This window comes from Lutzomyia longipalpis, chromosome 1 (genome assembly GCF_024334085.1).
Source record: "Lutzomyia longipalpis isolate SR_M1_2022 chromosome 1, ASM2433408v1".
Lineage (NCBI taxonomy): Eukaryota > Metazoa > Arthropoda > Insecta > Diptera > Psychodidae > Lutzomyia > Lutzomyia longipalpis.
This window is the reverse complement of record NC_074707.1, coordinates 6,180,197-6,199,747: the sequence shown is the minus strand read 5'-3', so window position 1 is coordinate 6,199,747 and position 19,551 is coordinate 6,180,197. Positions and strand designations below refer to the sequence as shown.

Sequence of the window (19,551 nt, the reverse complement as noted above, 5' to 3'; positions counted from 1 at the left end):
GTCGCCTTCTTTCGCGGACAGCGCATCTACATGGAGATTTGGTGGAGGCAGATGAGTATTTGGGCGATGTGAGAGACGTTTTATCGCCAATGGACGCTGTCATCGTGCATTTCGGTGTTTTATCAAATTAAAATGATATCATCTGGGCAGGGTCGTGTAGTGTAGTGTGAAAAAAATGCAGAAATCCCTGAGGGTGTGAAATTAGCACGATTTGCATGTGTTTAGTGGAACAAAAATTGTGGCTTTTGGGTGGTTTTTGCACGAGAAGAAAGAACTGCGCGAGTGTGACACAAAAACTTCATTTTCTGGCCCCTGAGAATCTTCTGAACTTTCGACATTTCCAGCACATTTCTGGCCACATCCTGCATCCCCAAAGTATGGATAGCTCGGCAACACGAAGCAGCGGTGAGTTTTCGTTCAAAATAAAGGGGTGGGTGTGTGCTCCCCTGCTATTGCCGGAAGTGTGTCCGCAGTGAAAGGGGGGAGCTGCGTGTCGATGGGGCGCGACTGTGTGCTTTGTTGCGGTGTTTGGCCTATTTTCTCCGCACATTCAGCTGCTTTAGAAAATAAATAGTTTCCGGTGTCCCTGCTTTTCAAGGATCTTCCCAAACCCAGTTGACGTGTAGCTTTTTTTTTGTTCAGAAAGGATGAACACCTTACGCGAAGGCAGCCTGTCATGCCTCTAATGAGGACTACACCCTTTTAATCCTCCTCTTCCAATTTGCATTTTCTTGCACCAACCTCGCGCACCACGGAGTTCTTATAGGAATTTTAAAGGAAAATGTTCCACTAGCTAACACGTTTCATGCATTAAAAATTGTGTAAAAGCTTCATAATATTCTTTGTGCTGCCTTCGCGTGTTTATCCGTGGCGTTTAATTAAAGAGATATCACCTTTTCTATCGGAACGGGATGGACTGGACAGTCTGGAGGCTTATCTTGGAGCTTTAAACCAATTTCCTGCTCTGATTCATTACATTCACGGCTTCTGGTTCTCCTGTTTCTTGCCAATTGCTGAAAGAGCTATACTTCTCTTTAGGCTGCGTATAATACAGTTTAGGTTGCGTTAGGTCGTCTGAGTTCTCTTTTGAGAAGCGTATAATTAGTTTAAATCGTCTGAATTTTTTAGGCTGCGTATAATACAGTTTAAGTCGAGCTAAGTCGTCTGAATTCTATTTAGGCTGCATATAATATAGCTTAGGTAGCTAAACCATTTTTATTTAAATCGCAGTAATTCGATTTTGGTTCTTATGTTTTGGTTATTTTATTTTGTTTTTGTAAACAAAGACTTTAATTTTGGTTGCCTTTAATAAATCTAGATTAAAAAGATAGAAAAAAAAGTTAGAGTTTACTAAATTACTTTTCTTATCTTGAAAATCAATTGCATTACGTTGGTGGTAGAACATTTCATCCTTTAAAATTTTTTTAAGCTGCGTATAAAATACTTAAAAATAGTTTTGGATGCAAATAAAATACTTCCTGAAAAAAAACGTATTTAAATTTTTTTTATTAATTAAATGACTTATGATGGCCATTAAATTTTTTAAGGAAGTTATCAAAAACATTTTAACTGTTCTCTTATAAAATATCGTGAAATATTGAGACTTAATATTTTTTTAGACTGCGTATAAAGTACTTTCAATTTTTGGTTTAAATCAAATCTTGCAGTCTTTTAACATTTAAAAATATTTCTTTAAGTTTTGTATAAAATAGCCTAAGGATATAACATATACGGCTGCGTATCAAACACCGTAAAAAGCTAATAATTTTATTTAAAATAAAATTATTGTATATCTTAACCCAAACTAATTTAATTTATAGTAAATACTAGAATAAGATTTAATTTATTATTTAATTTAAATGGAAAATCTGTTAAAAATTGTTCATTTGTACCTAAACATATTATAAACAATAAATAAAATAGAAAAAAAGCTCCATCAATCATACTTGCTAACACACTGATTGTCATGCCACAATTTTCCATGCTCCGTGTCTAAACATGAAAAACATGAAATGAGTCATTGGAGCAAGTTTTTCATTTTTTTTGCGGGCAATTTTGTGATGCACGGCGGTTTGAAAAACAGGGATTCTTTTACTTTTGTTGCGGTTACCTTTTTTCGCAATAAGTAGCTTTCCTTGTGGCGAAAAACGTCCCACCCAATTTTGTTGTATGGCAAACCCAAGAAGCACGTCAAGTAGATCAAATTCCATTTATGGGAACAAAAATTATGTTGCGGTGTGGGGCAAAAGCGCGCTGCGGTCGATAGATCCCCGAGTAAAATGCATAAAATGCTTCTTGAGCGAATAATTGGAGACGGTAAAACTATTAATTAAAAATAGTGTGTGTCTGGAGCGAAAGTTACTTTCATCGCTAAATCTTTTTTTTTTTTTGCTTAAGATTTCCGTCTCGATTTGAGAAAATATATGAGAAGGAAGGGGAGGGAAGGACGTATGAAGTTGGTGGAAGAAGAAGTAGTAATTTAAGTTAGATACAATTTCTGCACACTCCATTATCTCTACTTAATGTCATTTGATTTTATGCTCAATGGCAATAAAAGTAAAAAAAAGTATTAATAAATGTTTTCGCCTTCGTGACGTTCAAAGCTGAACCACAACACATGTGACTCAATCGAAAAATATCATGGCTCAGAGGAGACATATAGCTCTTTTGGCGGCAGCAGTGATAAGAATTCATGGGCTTTGAAGAAAGGAGAAAATTGTAAATTGTACTGGGTCAATGCTTTTCCAGCTATTTATTGGCATTTTTCCACAAACACTTAAAAAAAATTTCCTCAAACAACAGACTGTTGAGTCATTTCCTCGTTTATATATACATTCTTCTTACATTTTTTTTTCGAACGTATACCCAACCGCCTACCCCAAGCCAATTAATATGTCAGCTATGTTTACCAACGAAGACCTTCAACGACTCTTCTTCGGCGTGCAGAGAAAATATGTAGGTACCAACCCAAAAAAAAATTCTTCCTTCCTGCTCTCCTCAGCGTCTGGTAAACAAATTGTGGGTGAATTGATTTCCCATGGCTCAATTCAAGAGAAAGAGAGTCCCTCGCACATGGATATGCTCCCATGTAATTGTCGTACGTGCAATGTAGAAGATTCTTGTACATGATAATTACATCAATGATGATTACAACAATCTGGGTCAGTCTCGATGTGACACTTTTGTACTCATTATATTTTGAATGCTTAACAATTACCTTTACCTAACCAACATGGCACAACATTATCTTGTTCTCACACATCACAGAGGAATTATTAATCAACTTAGGCAAGTTATAGGGACATAGATGGAACCCTTGTTTAACATCATCATGGGGGTTATTTGTAGATTGAAATACTTCTTCAATATGCTGTTAGTTCAATGATTCATCACAAACATACCCACTCTAAACATAAAGAGATTGATTGATCTCTAATCAGAGAAAGAGCTTTTATGTAGAACTCACAGAGAATAGAATATTGAATTGATTAAAATTTGAATAAAGAATTCAAATCTTTGACAAATTAACCTTGACCGCGGATTTTTTTCCTACTACTGCGGGGTCATTGGGACAAAATGTTAGCGAATCGTCTGAAAAGAGCCGTATTGATGGAGATTTGCATATTTTGATTTTGTGAATATAAAATTCGTCATCGACGCGCAAATAAATTAATTAGACGAACCTGTATGCTAATCATGCTAATCTTAATATGATAATAACGAACTATAGAAGAATTTAGAGGTTAGGCTTGAATGTCTTGTTGAATATTCTTCTTAGAAATTAGTTTTAAGATGATTTGAGCTCCAGAATCAATTTGAAAAACAGATTTATACATAAGTTTGTTTAATTAATATTTTTATCTGAGGAATTTAGTATAAAATCATATTTTTATTGTTAAAATTTTTATGATAAAAAGCCGTCATTCATGCTACAGTCGGGCCTCAATGTAGAATCGAAAAGAAAGTTTAAAGAATTTATTTTAAGTATTCTTAAGAAGTAAATTAAATTAATTATTATTACGTAGGTACTATTTTTGAAAGAATATTATTAAGTAAGTTTATCCATTTTGAGATCAAAATTATTCATTCCACTGCTATTAAAATGATAACTTAGTTGGCCGAAAGCTTTGGAAAAATTGTAAATGTTATAAAATAATAAAAGGAAAGCCTTAAAAAAAAACTGCAAAACAATAATTGATCTTCAAAAACATTTTATTACCACAAAAACTAATATAAGTTCGGGAAAATCTAGAATTGAAGAATTAATAAATTAAATAAATAAATTTTCATATCAAATAGAATATGAGTTTTTAATTAGTTTTTTCTTAAGAATTCTTTATTAGTTAAAGTTCAAAATCAATCATTTCAAGCTCTTAAAAACTTTAACTCTTTCTAACCTCAAATAGATTTTATTTTAATGCCTAAAATTTATATAAATAAATTCAAGCATATTTTTATAGATTTTTATTTTAAATTAAAAATATTCCAATACCTTCAACGGAATCATGACTGTAAAAGTTTATCATAAACCAATAATTTCTTAATATTTCCTCCTCGCACTCAGATATGACTCAGAAAAATTTCTCTGATAAAAAATCATTGACCGAGCATTGAAGTTAGTTTTCCAATTTGCCTTGAATGTGTGCTTTTAGCAATTTTTCTTGTCCTTCTAACGTGGTGATGAATCATGTTGGGTGCATTGTCTTATGTGCGGTCCACAACATGATTTTTTCATTCCACATACACACAACATGTTGGAGGAAAAGAACAAAAAAACACGAAGAAATATGGGGAAGATGAGTCGGGTGAGTGAATGAGAGAAGATTTCGCGATGCATTTCTAATTTGTCATTCATGAATAATTCAATATTAATCCACATGGGAGGTGTAAAGAGAGTGAGAGAGAGACTGAGATGGAAGAGAGAAGAAGAAGGAAAAAAAACAACTAAAGTGCAAAACCATAAATGCAACATATCTATGTGATAATGTGCGATGATGATGTCAGTGTGAATATGGGAAATTTGGTTTTCTTTGAAGATGAAGAAGAAAAAAGAATTAATCAATGATGGGGATTTGAAGAAAATGAGTCAACCGGTTCTGTCGTAATCGAAAGTTGGCAATTTGAATGAGAATTGAGTCTGTGTGGCGCTACGTCTTTTGATGGCCCCACCGTCATGAATGGCGCATTTTATTGGAGTAAATCTCAAAGAATTTGTGAAGTTCTCTAAATGTTATTCTTCTCCATAAATGTCATGAAGAAAATTGTACAAAAAGTTGTATGAAATTGTCGTTACTTCTCTCTCTCTGTGAGTACAGAGGACGGATAAGTTATCATTATCATTTTCCTTATCGCCTGGCGGTATATAGCAATGGCATTGGTTGTGTTATATAAATAGATTAGTGGGCAGAAAAGGGGAAAAACTTTTGCAATGGACAGATAGAGAGATGTGTATACTTTAAAGAAGCAATGTTAGAAAATTGATAAGAAAAGGAAATTTTGGAGTACATTTTGAGGGTATCTCGATGGCTATCTTGCCAAAGAGAGCGTTGTAACATAATAAAAGCCAAAGGCGAGAAAGACAAACCATATAAAGTGAGAAGCATGATTTGAATAAATCAAGGCACTATATGTGGTGAACTATAGGTATATAAGTTTGGTAACAAGTACATAAACCTAAATATTTGTTATTCATTTTAGTTGGTTGTCCCTAAATGTCAGTGTAAACAGTTAAAATGTTATAACAAAACAACGAATTTTCAAGACTCAAAATCTCCCAGCTAAGACGTGCCAGCATAAAATGTTCAGAGGCAAAAATATAAAGCAAAAACTTTAAATAATATTAAATCATTTCATAAAATGATGCTTTTGTTGAATAATATAATTTGAGTTGTAGCAGAAATTTCTTGTTGAGAGTTTTTCAGTACAAAGAGAAATGAAAGTTCTATTAAATGACATCTCATACATGGAATATCATCACAAAGGCAAGAACCTTGCTTTATAAAATTATATTTTTCAATGAAATTTCAGAATTTTAGCACTTTTATATGAAATTCAATGTACTTTTCACATTATTTATTATCCTTTTGGTGAGCATAAATTACAATAATTCTCTAAATATGCTAATTGGAGAATTGAGAAAAGCTTTATTGACACTGAGAATTCGTTTAGATTCTCCATATAATGCGGAAAGCTTGTTGTAGTTGCGCAGCATAAGATTATATACATGCTATGTGTATATGAAAATTGTGAAAGATGGTAATTTATGGTGTGTTTGTAAACTCTATGAGGAACTAGCCCGGGGTTTAGCCATACACAATCTTTCTCTCTCCCTCTTTCTCTCGCTATGTCTACTACACCATATCTTCTAGGTAAAGAAACACAGAGAACAAAATGTATAAGATATTAGTATGTAAAAGTACTTCCAACTTCGATATATAAATATTATTATTGTATGCTTTTGGAGTCTTCTCTCTTTCAAAAGCAATTGTACAAAAAGCTACTTCAACGATAGAGTCTTGATCTTTTTCTTCTTTTTCTTCCTTCATCATCGTGTTATTTTCTTCGGAAAGTCTTCACTGGTGCGAGCATTGAGTGTACCTATGGTTATAGAGAAAGAGAGAGAACAGGTTTATCCAATGTGTTTTCATATTATAAGACACGAAAATGACTTTTTGTACAAATACAACGTATATATATAGCGAAAATGTACATATATAGTTAGGTAGGTACAACACAACAATAATTCCATTAAAAAATACGCAAAAGAAATATTATATGCTGCACATGAGGTGAAGAATAAGAAAAGAAGCAAAAAAAACTGAAAATATAATTAAAAATGGTTCTTCCCAAAACAATGATCGAGTTTAAAAGGAATTTCCGCTTTGTGACTGACAAAAATTAAATGAGATATGTCTGCTGGTGAGGAGTTGCACCAGACCGATCGCTATCATAACTGGCGTAACTTTTTTTTTGCGCATAATTTCATTGAGGTAAATAATAATATTTTTTTGGACTTGATGCTTTTATGCAAGGGCAATAGAGTTCTTCGTTGTGGGGTAATTCGGTTTCCAAAAGAAGATGTCGTGAGTGAATTTCAATGTGAGGCGATACAATGAGAAAGAGAAAAAGGAAAAATGCACGATGGGTTTTAACTAAAGCATGACAATGATGGAATTGAGTTGGGGAATTGCTAAAGAGCTAAAGGGGAACCCATACGCGGTAGGGCACATAAGTATGTACAACAAAATTGAAATGCATAATGTACAGAATTGGCCAATTCAGATGTCTCGAATTTGTTTCTAAGTTAATTTTTGTATTAAAAGACATTAAGAAATGTGTTTTAGAATAAGATTTGCTAGCTGATTGAATTGTTTTGAGGTATTTAATGGATTTACAGCCCATGTGAAAATTATTTCCTATCAAATTGTCTTTGTTTGAAAGCTACCTTCATCCCCTTTCCAAATCTGCCAGGATGACCAAAATCGGATGAGGGGTTAAGTTTTAACAGCCGATTGAAGAGAAAGTGGCATTTTCTGCCTTGATCTACTAAACTGACTACAAAAAATCAGCGCCTTGACCGATTTTGATCATCTTGGATTCTTTAGAAAGAGGAAGAGTGTAGCTTTCAGAGTTTATTTTATTTGTCAAAATCGGTTAGCGAGAAAAAAAGTTAGAAGTGATTTTGTGAGGAGAACCAATTTTTTCTTGAAAAATTTTACTCTGCTGTTTGACCAAAAATAATGCAACACGAAATTTTTTAATGTAGAAAAATTTCTTAATTTTGATTTTTAATCTCATAATTGAGAAGAATAATTTTAAGAAGAAATATGCAGGAAAAATATTTAAGAAAAAAATTAGTTAGTATCTGTACTCGAACCTTAATCATTGACATTGATAAAATCTTAACTAGAACCTCACGGCTAACAGGTCCAATAAATTCCCACAAGAAAAATAAATCAAACACTAAAGAATTTTTTCTCAAATTTCCCAAATTTCTACAAAAAATTTATGCTCCGATATTTTTGTTTTCATTTCTCTCTCTTTCCAAAACAAAAAAACACTAAAAATAACTTTCTACTTCATAAAGCACCCGGGTCATGATGTGTTGTGTAAGAGAAGAAGCGCAATATTTGATGAATTAATTTTTACCTCTTTAAAAGGAGAGATGAATTAAGGAAAAGTGTAATGGGTGATATAAAAGACGCATTATTACAAAATTCTGCAACAAAATGAAAACACCACGCTCTCTGTACAAATACTAGGGCATGATTGGGTGATTAACAACAGGTGTAGATGAAGCACTTGAATTATGTTATTATGATGTTTTTTTTTCTCTTTTTGCTTTTTAATTATTTCACTCAACCATCTGCCACCTTGGCAATACATTTCATGATAATTTCTTCTTCTTTCTTTACTTTTAAAAATCCCAAATCAGGTGAAAAAAAATTGAGGTGTGTGGAGGGAGCTTTTATTAGTTCATCACCACAACCTAGCTTTTATTTGAACTCGCACTTGGAAAAGCATAAACAAGAGATTATGGAGGTTTCATTGTAAAAAAAATCTTCAGTGTCGTCAGAAGTGCTTAAAAGTCTTTTTTGCCGGGGTGCCTTAAGTGGTGTTTTATTGAGAATTTTTTGGAGGTAATTTTGCGTGTTTGACCAATTTGATGTTTTGTGTGGGAATACCTCAGTCTCTACCTCTCTATACATATACTAAAAGTAGTTTAATGACCTACAAGAGGAAGAAGACCTTTTTTGCGCTCTTCGCAAAAGTTTTGTGTGTCATGTTTTGGGTCACAAATTGAATGAAAAGAAGTTTTTTTTTTTTTAAATCCATTTGCCTACATGAAAAATTCTTATATTGAAAATTTCTCCATGGAGATTTAAATTTAAATTTATTTTTTTCTTTTTTACTTTCAGTGAGTGCAATAGTTGAACACGAATATACAGCGATGCAGCCAGATGAATTGAGTCTGGTTAAAGGTGCCATCATACAGAATATTAAAGTACAACCTGGTGGCTGGTGGGAAGGGACTTTGGCGTCTTCTGGGAAAACTGGAATGTTTCCGGACAATTTTGTGCGTGTTCTGGAGCCAGATGATAAGAATCCAGTTGTATTGAGGTAGGAGATCCCTTTTTGCTGTTTTAGCTGTGATTCTTTCTTAAAAGAAGCACAGCTTCTGTGTACACTCCAAAATGCAAAGTCGTCAGATCGGGCTCAAACTTGGGATGAGCACGAATTAGGGTCCCCACATTCCAAAAAACGTATGCGCCAAAAATTGGTCCGGCCGGCCGTCCGGCCGTCCGTCCGGCCGGCCGGAACCTTTTACTAAATTACAAGAGAACGGCAATAGATAGAGACTTGCGGTCAACGGCAAAGTTCATATATCGGGTGGAAGACATCCGATTATGAGGTCAAATCCAACCTCCCACCCCCCCGTCCGCCATTTTGAATAACCCCCAAATTTTGTTTTCGCTATATCTCAGCCCCTATTATAGCTAGAGGGCTGAAATTTTGATATGTTGTAGGGGCCATCAAGAGCTTTCCAACGATACTTCATTTTCGAAAATCGGTCAAGCCGTTTAGTCAATATGGCCGCCACAATTTTTCATCGAAAATCGACCATAACTCGAAAACGGCTTGACCGATTTTGATCAACCCGGGGTCAAATGAAAGATATTAACGAGCCCTACAACTGCTCGGAACATCGCAAGTTCAAAAAATGACCGCAAGTGGCGCTAAAATCGAAAACAAAATTTTCGATGAGTTTTCGATGAATATCTCGAGCATCGCTTTATAGATTTGCTTCATATTTTGATATGTTATAGTTGACTATAATATCTATCACCATGCCAAAAATGAAGAAAATCTATGTAGCCGTTCCGGAGATATCGCGTTTTAAGGTTTACATGTCATATCTTGAGTTGCATAAGTCTAACGCCCCGCGAAGCGGGGCGTTTTATATATACACATATAAAATAAAATAAAATATATATAAATGCATAGATATATACAGTATATATATACATATAAAAATGCAAAGATAAATATATATAAACTGCAAAGATAAAAATTAAATATAGCATGGATGGAACAGTATAAAGCGAAAGAACGGTAAGTAAAACTTACGGGCTGTGATTCTTTCTTTGTCAATGAAATGTGAAATTGACGGAAAATTGAAGATGGGCAAATTTTGAGGAAGGCTTTCTCGCGTACCGAATCACAGCCAACGCCCACGATTAATGCTTCTCACAAATTATCTGCGCGTTGGCTGTGATTCGGTGCGCGAGAAAGCCTTCCTCAAAATTTGCCCATCTTCAATTTTCCGTCAATTTCACATTTCATTGACAAAGAAAGAATCACAGCCCGTAAGTTTTACTTACCGTTCTTTCGCTTTATACTGTTCCATCCATGCTATATTTAATTTTTATCTTTGCAGTTTATATATATTTATCTTTGCATTTTTATTTTTTATTATTTAAATATAATTTCCCCAGAGAAATTGTAACAGACATAAACTACATACCTACATACATATAGTATCTATAGGTAGTAATAAAATATAATAGGTTTTACCTACAACTTATATAGTTTATTAATTATGATGGATGATTGTAGTTGGAGTTTACCGCTAGATGGTAATTGATGTAAATCGAGGTGAAAAAGACGACGACACAGTAATATGACATCATATATGCGAAAGAACTTCTTCTTGTATTTAGTTGTTGTTGCTCTTTTATTTATTTTTTTTTGTGTGTGGTGAATTAAACGAGGAAACTTTTGATGATTCATATGTAAATTGAGATCTGTTGTATCATGAATTATTCAACGTTATACATTTTCTTGGGACATTTACGGTGTTTGTATTAAAAATGTCACTAAACTGGCGAATGTGATAGAAGCGCGAGCGGAGTAAGAAAAATAAAAGTAAATAGAAGAAAACATTGAGACATACAGTTGCCCCCAAAAATCTTGGTACGCGCACGCGAAAGGGGTGTGAGCGCACGATTATTTTTTTTTGTTTTATGAATAAATTTTCAAGGCAAGAATCAGAAAAAAAATTATTCTTTAATCCGGATTAGATTTGGAATAAATTGAATGAGAGAATTTCCTTCAGCATCACGTTAATCGGATTAAGGAGGGAATTCATTGGAATGAAATGACAATACAAAATTGTGCGGAATGCAAAATTGAGCGCGCGAAATATTATTTGTAGAATATTTGCTAATAATTTGCTTTTACTTTGCCATACACCACACTCTTCACTCAATATTATTATGCTCAGTACAGTCTTGGCGCGAAATTTACCTTTTTTGTGATTTCATAATCAAAGGCAAACAACAAAGACTACGTATATGCGAACGTTGTCGTCGTCGCTATTGGGGAGGGATTTGTGAAAAGCAATAGAGCAGAAAAGAATTCGTGAGCAAAATTCATTGAATTGAATCAAAAAAAGCGCCACAATCAATAGAAATTCAATTCGATTCAAATGTCAATTAAGAGAAATGACTTAATTAATGCTTTACTATTTTCCACAGACAATTTTATGGTGGAAAATAAAAGTCTATAAATGATTCATTGGGCGCCACGAATGCTTTATTCTGGCATTTTTTTGTGGTGGTTGAACTTAATTTAAATTATTGAGATTTTATTTAATTGACGGGTGATTTAATAAAATGGTTAATAAATGGTATCCTTAAGTTTTAATTTGATATTAATTTAAGATGGATATTTTTTTAAGAATTAATTAACTGAGAAAGAAATCTTTAATTTATTTATGTTGCTAAAATAAATAAAATTTACTGAAATTTTATAGAAGTAAAAAAAAGTTTAAACTTGTCTGATTTTACCAAAAAAATCTGGAGAACATAAATAATTTGTATCGCAAAAGCATAAGAACCTGAAACTAGATTCGTAGAACATAAAGTATCCGAAGCTATTGTAGAAAAAATTAAGGTATTTGAAAATTAGTTAGCAAAATTTGAAGAATCCGAAACAAGTTTACCGAAACCTAAAAAAATCTGAAACTCTATTCGGAGAAACATTTAGAATCCGCAACTACTTCCGAAAAAATAAATATAATTCTAATCTAGTTTAGCAAAACCTTAGAATATCCAAAATTATTTCGCAAAACTTGAAGAATTTCAAACTAATAAGTTTCGTAAATTGTAAACAATCCCTAACTTGATCTAGATAATGTAATCAGTCATAAACTAGATTTATAGAGCACGACTCACTTTGTCAACAGTTGCTACTTTTCTAGCTTATTTCATTCTTAAAATATTTAAGAAACTAATTCAGATTCTATTACGTTTTACGGAACTAGTTTTGTTTTTTAAACGTAGTACGGAAGTAATTTCGAATTTTTCTTATTAGTAGATCTTTTCTAAAATCTAAAAATTCGCGGAAGTGCTATTGTTGTAAATTCTTAAAGTTTTTCGAAATTTATTTTATATTCTTTCCTTTTCGCTTAATGCGCTTAAAATTTTCTCTTGAATTTAAACATTTTTAAAAAATCCAAACTTAAAATTTAAATCGTTTTATCAGAACTTTTAGGCTGATTATTTGTTTAAAATGTCAAAATCTAAAATTTTATTAAAAAATTATTCACTTTCCAAGAAAAACTGATTTTGAAAAATAAGAGAAACTGATTTAAATAAATCATTAAACTGTCTATATATCACCTTTAACTTTTCTTATTATATACATTGGTTTTACATTAAAAAAAATTAAACATTTTGTTCTGAAACTTCTACCCGTTGGTGTTGCAAAAATAAAATAAAAGACAACCCATCCAGGGAGAGACAGAGAGAGAATAATTTTTCGATAGTAAATCATGTGAGTAACTGACCATTTCAGAAGTTTTCAGAATGCAAACGATCGTATTCTTCGGTTCGTTTAGCCTTATGCCATCAGAGTGGTGGAACAAAGTGAATCTCTCCGCATACAGAACCTTTATGAGGTTTTCTGAATAATATGCTGAAGTGCGAGCAAACGTCGTCATCCTGTAGCTCATTAATTATTTAGTAGTTTTATTTATTTATTTTTTTTTTTTGCAATAATGTTGCGAAAATGTTTTTCGATTTTCATGTTTTGTTGCCAAGTCGTCAAAGACAAAACTTTTCTTTTAAAGTTGTTAGATAAAATGTTGTTCTAATGTTAGAACTTTCTCTCATTCTATGGCATCATCATCAGGGATAAATCTGCAACATCAAATAGACGATGTAAAGTGGTTTACAGCTATACTCAGAACAACAATGATGAACTTTCGCTTGCGGTTGGTGATGTCATTGAGGTTCTCGGCGAGGTAAGGTGTAGCAGTAGAGAAGAGAGTAACATGATAACATGTGTGGTGCTATCAATGCCATTTTGTGGCGTGGATTTATTATACATATACAACATACAATCGACAAGAAATAAACTGCGCAACATGGCATTAATTAACACTTTATGATCTCCCTTTGCGGGATTTTTCTTTCTCTGAACCTTGTTTAGGTTGAGGAAGGATGGTGGCGTGGTAAATTGAATAATCGTGTCGGTGTCTTCCCATCAAATTTCGTCCTGAGCATCGATGATGTTTCCCCCGTGTCGGCAAATAGGATTTCCACAAATATCTCAGGCAATCGTACGAAAACTAGTCTCAATAGTTCACGGGAAGATTTAGTATCGGCCGGCGTGAATAATTCCATAGCACAAGTGGATAAGGATGCACCGAGTTTACCCCCAAAGCCAGTACGTGAAACCTGCAAGGTTCTCTATCCCTATGAGCCAATGAATGAGGATGAATTGGAGCTGCTTGAGGGTGATATAATCACGATATTGAGTAAAGATTTACCAGACAAGGGTTGGTGGAAGGGGGAACTACGTGGGAAAATGGGAGTCTTCCCGGATAATTTTGTCTCTCTCCTCCCGCCTGAAGGTGAGTTTTTTCATTGCTTTATATCATAATTATCTTTTGATTTATTTATTTTAAATGAAAATAATATTTTTTTTATTAAGTCTTTTGTATTTTTTTTGCATGAAAGCTTTTCTTTCTTTTTATTTTAAATAAGTGTGAAATTTACTACTAAGTTTGGTTTAGTCTACTTCTTAGGCTTCGTTTAATCAACTAGGCTTACACTCTTAAGGTCAGACATTGAAATTCGTTAAAAATCGTTCAGAAATCCTTACAGCCCTGATTCAAACTGACCTAACCTTAAAACCTTAAAAAGCTAACTTTAAAAAACTTAAGCCCGGCCTAGAATACTGTAGCCTAATAAAAAGGAATACATACTGATTTAAGAAAACTCTAGCTTAACTTCAGAGCAACTTTGGCCTAAGTTTGAAAATCCAGGCCTAGAAAAGAACTTAATCTAGTCTGTTTGATCTAAAAAACTTAGATCTTGCTTAAAAAATTGGGACCTAAGTTAAATAATCAAAGCCTGTTTTAAGTAAACTTGATTTCAACTTAAAGAATTTAGGCCTAGTTTTGAAAACCTATTCTCCCAGCTGAAAAAACTTAAGTCCTGCTGGTCTAGCTTAAAAAACTTGTGCCTAATTTTAAAAAATTTAGGCCTTGCCTATGAAAAGTTAAATTTATTTTGAAAATTAAGTCTGGTCTGTAAGAACTTATTTATAGTTCTAAAAATGAGGTCAGACCTAATAAAACTTGAGTCTGCTTAAAAAAATTAGGCCCTTATTAAAAAAAAACTTTAACCTCACTTAAAAAATCAAAGCTTGTTGTTAGAAAAGAGAAACAAAGCCTGGCTTTAGCAACTTAAGCGGGGCTTAGTAGTTTAATTTCACTCAGAAGAACAAGATTTAGCCGAAATTCAGATTCAAGCTTAACCGAAGAGAAAATTAATAGAATTTCTCTAAAATTTGCAGCATCACCATCAAAAGAAAACCCAAATAAGCCCGATCGTCCACCTCCGGCATCAAAGATGATCATTCAGAAGACAACAAATAGTAATTCCACAAATTCCACACGAAAAGACAGTTTTGGCTCGAAGGATTCCCTCAATGAGACGGGAATTGTTTCTGGAATTGTCACGGGGAATGTGGCGGCACACCGGAAGTCACTTGAGAGTAAATCAGTGGATCCAATTGCGGAGAAACCGCCACGAAAGAGCTTTGAGACAAAAAGCTCCGGGGATATCCGGAAGAGTTTGGAGAATTTGGACGAGAAGAAGGCTACACCGCCTCCGGTGTTGTCCAAGAAGCCCAGTGTGCCAATTAAGAAGTCCCCAACCATTGGGAGTGTGACGGGGAATTTGTTTTCGGGGCTGAAGCAGAAGGTGAAGCCGGCGGCGACTGAGAGTAAGGTGACGAACCTCGATAATCCCGATGGGGGTGCTACGAGTAAAATGGGGAGCCCACAGGTGGCGGATAACAGTGAGAAGGGTGTTGTGGGTGAGAGAATTTCACGGAGTTTCGGGGAGTCGGACTTTGATCAGGTTGAACGATCGAGTGGTGTGCTCAAGGATATGCGAGCGAATCGTGCAAAATTACCCAAAGGCCGAAGACCTCCGTCGTCTGCTCTGAATTCCAGCGGTGAGAGTAGCCTTCTCAATGGGAGCAGTGGGAGTATTGATGAGCACAACAATAGCAAGGATACGTCCCAGAGTGAGGATGAGCTTGTGAAGCCGAAGGCACGGGAATGGGAGAAGAATCGTGCCCCGTGGATGGCGGAACTCAAAGCCAATCAGGCAAAGAAGACATCACCAAGTTTCGATACAACCAAATCCCCAGAAGCCCCCCAAACCCGCACAACAACTGAGAGTGTCGTTGCGACTGTCAGTACGGACAATCATCACATGGAGAAGTCAGACATGTCCAAATCCTTCAGTAGCTCCTTTATGTCCTCCAGTCAGAGGTAAAAGATTTTTTTTCTTATTTTAAGGAAAGATTTTTTAAAGATTTTAATTTGTTTTGCAGCACCAGCAGCAGTCAAAGGAAGACCAATGAAACCTTTGAAGTGCGATCAAATAGTGTGGACGTTAAAAGCTCAAGCGCGTCATTTGATGTGACAAAGAAGGAGTCTTCAGATGCTATGACCAAGTCCGTGTCGGCAATGTCAACAAAGATCTCCATTTCGGACAGCACAGCACAACACACAGCCGTCGCGGAGGAAGTTATCCCAAAGCCACGACCAGTGAGTGTCGGTGTTAATTTACGGAATCGCAGCAATTCCCCAATGAGGCAAATCAGTGCAGGACGTCCACCAAGTGTGGGCGGTGAGACGGCTCTCAATGCCATCATTAGCCAAGGGCATGAGGGGCAGCAGCAATCAGAGGGGAAGGTGCACGAATTGGAGCAACGTGTGGCGAAACTCGAGAGGATTGTTCAGAGCCAGGGGAGTGCTATTGAGGACCTCGTACGACGTCTTCGCGATGAAACAGACAAAGTGCGAACGTTGAAGGCTGAGCTGGAAAAGTACGCGCAATGTGTGACGCAGGTATGAAAATAATTTCCTTATCCCGTCTTCAAAACGGGATGATTGGGTGTGCGATGAAAAGAAATTGTAAATAAAAGAAAAATTGGAGGGAAATTGGAGAAATTCCAGGAAAAGAAAGAAAAATCCCTGGAAAGGATAAATTATACAGTGATGATGATAAATTCCAGCAGTTATCGTGATTTGTAATGTATTATAGCATTCAAAAGTATTTAATTGCAAGATTTTCACATTGAGACGGCAATACAGTGGTCAGGGGAATGGAAGTATCTGAGCTCTTTGGGAATTCCTTTGCATTCAAGGGGAATTAAAGAGGCTTTATTACACGCCTAAAAATTCTTTATTAAAGGAAACATAAAAGCTTGGCTATGAAAATGAAATTTCAATTCCAAAATAGAAATTTCTGATAGGGAAAAGTGAAGCTTTAAATTGATATTTTCAAATTATTCGTTATTTTTAATATATTCACAATCAAAACTTTTTTTACGCGAAGTGTAATAAATTTTCAGTCGTGTAGAAAAATTATTCCCGGCTGACACATACAGCTCTGATATTTTAATTATAGCGTTGGCTGAAAATAATGCAAATTGATTGAAATGAAATTTTGACAATTTCAATCATTTCAGTCAAAGAAAATTAACTGATTTCAAAGTCTGAAACTGAATTTTTAGAGTTGAAAAATTAATGGTTATTCAATGAAAAATTGAAATATTTTAGTATTTTGTAATTTTCTATTAAGAAGAAATAAAAGAAAAACTGCAAAATGTTTTTCAAAAAAAAATTCTAGAACAGAAAATCTTTTATATTTCATATATTGTTCATTTAAAGAACGTTTAAAAAATCATAATCTGTCAAAATCATCAAACAACTTTTGAATTGTAAAAGAATGAAATTTTTACACATAAATTGACTCTAAACTGTCAAAATCTTCAAATTTTGAGTTGAAAGAAAAAGAAAATAAATTATTTTTGACAGAATTTTTTCCATATGAATACTTGTCAGCCGGGTAGCTGTCAAATAAATTTTCCGACACATTTTTTACACGAGAGCTGTCACCAAAAGTTTTGAGGCGTCCAGTGGTTCGCAATGTGTTGAAATTTAATAAATTCTCATTTTTTTTTTAATATTATTTTTTAATAAATAAAATGGGATATTTTGGAGTAAATTAAAAAAAATGAATATTTATCTGTCAAGTTTATTTTATTAAGAAATAAGAATTTCTTTCTCATTGAAAAAATATGTTAAATTAAATTAAACTAAATGAAGAAAAAGAAGATTGAAAAAATATTTAATAAGAAGGAAGTAAACCCTTAATTTTAACTCAAATATTCAGATACTTTTCATGTCCTTCCAAACTTGTATTGGTTTCAAAAACTAATTGAAACGACGCCCCAAAAAAAATCACTTGATAGTATTTGCCTTTTATATAGATTCACTATTTTATGAATCAGCAAATGATGGATCCTTTTAAAATTATATACATACATTATACATTGAAAAAAAAAAAAATAAAAATTAAAAATTGAAAAAATAATTATAAAAGTGTCAAGAACGAAAGTTTTTTTTTGTAATGCAAACGAGATAAATTATTTCAACGTAAAAAAAAGCTGTAAAATATTATTGCGCAATATACAAAGAATATAAATATATATATTTTTTATATGCTTAAAGAGTGAGAATTTTTGTGAGATTTTTTTGTATGTAAATTCATAAAATGTGCAATTAATGAAAAACAAAAAAAAATATTGCACATTCAGCAAAGAAAAAATATTGAAAAAATGCTGTAAAAAATGGCACAAATTGTGTAGAAGAATCACGCGCTTTTTTGTGTAGATAAAAGGGATAAATATTAAATAGAATTTGGATATTTTCCACCAAGTAGGGTTAGAGGAAATATCCTAAATCACGAACATGTTTGCATTTTATCGCAAAAGTTTATTTTTGTGAGAAAATTCTGCATACAGATTCAAATGGCTTTAGGCAGAAATCTTGAGCTGTTTTAGATAGAGTAGTAAACAAGAAGAAAATCAATGTTCGGGAAAAAGCTTTATCTCCACACACACAGACACGCTTCAAGAATGCAAACATGCGGACTTTCCAAATACAACATTTTGTATAAAATTTATGGAGAGAAAAGTGCTTGAAGATGGAAGAATATGATAGAAATCACTTTAGAACGACGATATCAATTTTTTGAATAGTAAAATGCTTGTGCTTCCTTCACAGAAATATTCAGTTGCTATTACAATATTTTATACAGAAAAAGAAATATTTTTGCATAGTGATCCCAACATAAGATAAACATCATTTTGAGAAAGAGAGAAAAGAAAATTTTATCGAGTAATAGAATTAAAAAAAAAATAAATAAAAATTATACACCATGGAAAGAAGAAAAGATATATATTTATTTTGCTATTTATTAAGGAATTTTACAACATTCGAAAAGGAAATATTTTTTAAAAAAAGAAAATTTGCATTTGTACATAGAAATTATTATTAAAGTAAAAGAGAAAAATTAAAAAAGTATATTTAACAGTAAAATGAAGAATTTGTGAGAAGGAGAAAAAATTTTGAGAGATTAAAAATTGCCAGGCCTTTATGCATTTCATTTTTAAAAGAAATATTAGATTAAATTACGTAATTATTAAGAAAATGAAAAGAATAAATAGAAATTGATAGAGAGGAATGCAGAGAAAGAAAAAAAAAACGTAAAAACAGTGGAATTCTAGTGAATTTATTCTAAAAGACAGAAATGTAGAGAACATGCGATTTGAGAGCGTATTGGGGGTGTTGCAAATACAGACTGTGGGTGGGATGGGGATGGGGAATGATGCCTCGGGAATATTTGGGGAGTTATCATGTGAAATGTGGAGCAATATTTGAGAGTAAAAACCCCTCAAAACTCAATTATTCAGTGGGTTTTGTGAAAGGAGAAGAGAATGGGGGAACCATCGGTACGTCGATATAGTCCATTTTGTAAATTACAGATAACTGAAATTATATAGCTACGACTTCCCACAAATTTCTCTATATTGGTATGTTTTTTGAGGCACACGAAGGGGTGGTGGAGCGGCATAAAAAAGAGCAGGAGGATTTTTGCAAATACACACAAAAGCCTC

The 19,551-nt window shown here is 33.6% G+C and overlaps 1 protein-coding gene across 2 annotated transcripts; it reads left to right on the top strand.

Moving 5' to 3' along the window:
• Positions 1–20: 20 nt before the first annotated feature.
• On the top strand, positions 21–19,056 carry LOC129786750 (CD2-associated protein). Of its 2 annotated transcripts, none has more exons than XM_055821952.1 (7): positions 21–405; positions 8,919–9,120; positions 13,195–13,306; positions 13,495–13,918; positions 14,866–15,853; positions 15,916–16,435; positions 17,863–19,056. In XM_055821952.1, exons 1-7 carry the CDS (start codon positions 216–218, stop codon positions 17,956–17,958), a joined length of 2,532 nt encoding a protein of 843 aa, XP_055677927.1. In that variant the 5' UTR covers positions 21–215; the 3' UTR covers positions 17,959–19,056. The 2 variants fall into 2 exon arrangements, with proteins under 2 accessions (XP_055677927.1, XP_055677926.1); XM_055821951.1 differs by having other exon boundaries at positions 50–405; positions 17,845–18,102.
• Positions 19,057–19,551: the final 495 nt, after the last annotated feature.

What these genes read in the sequence shown, in the direction of transcription:
- LOC129786750 (XM_055821952.1), top strand. Translation starts at nt 216, where the DNA reads ATGTGTTTAGTGGAACAAAAATTGTGGCTTTTGGGTGGTTTTTGCACG. An exon ending in AAGAATCCAGTTGTATTGAG is followed by an intron (nt 9,121 to 13,194) that starts GTAGGAGATCCC and finishes CATCATCATCAG; the next exon opens with GGATAAATCTGCAACATCAA. An exon ending in ACGCGCAATGTGTGACGCAG is followed by an intron (nt 16,436 to 17,862) that starts GTATGAAAATAA and finishes CCTTTTATATAG; the next exon opens with ATTCACTATTTTATGAATCA.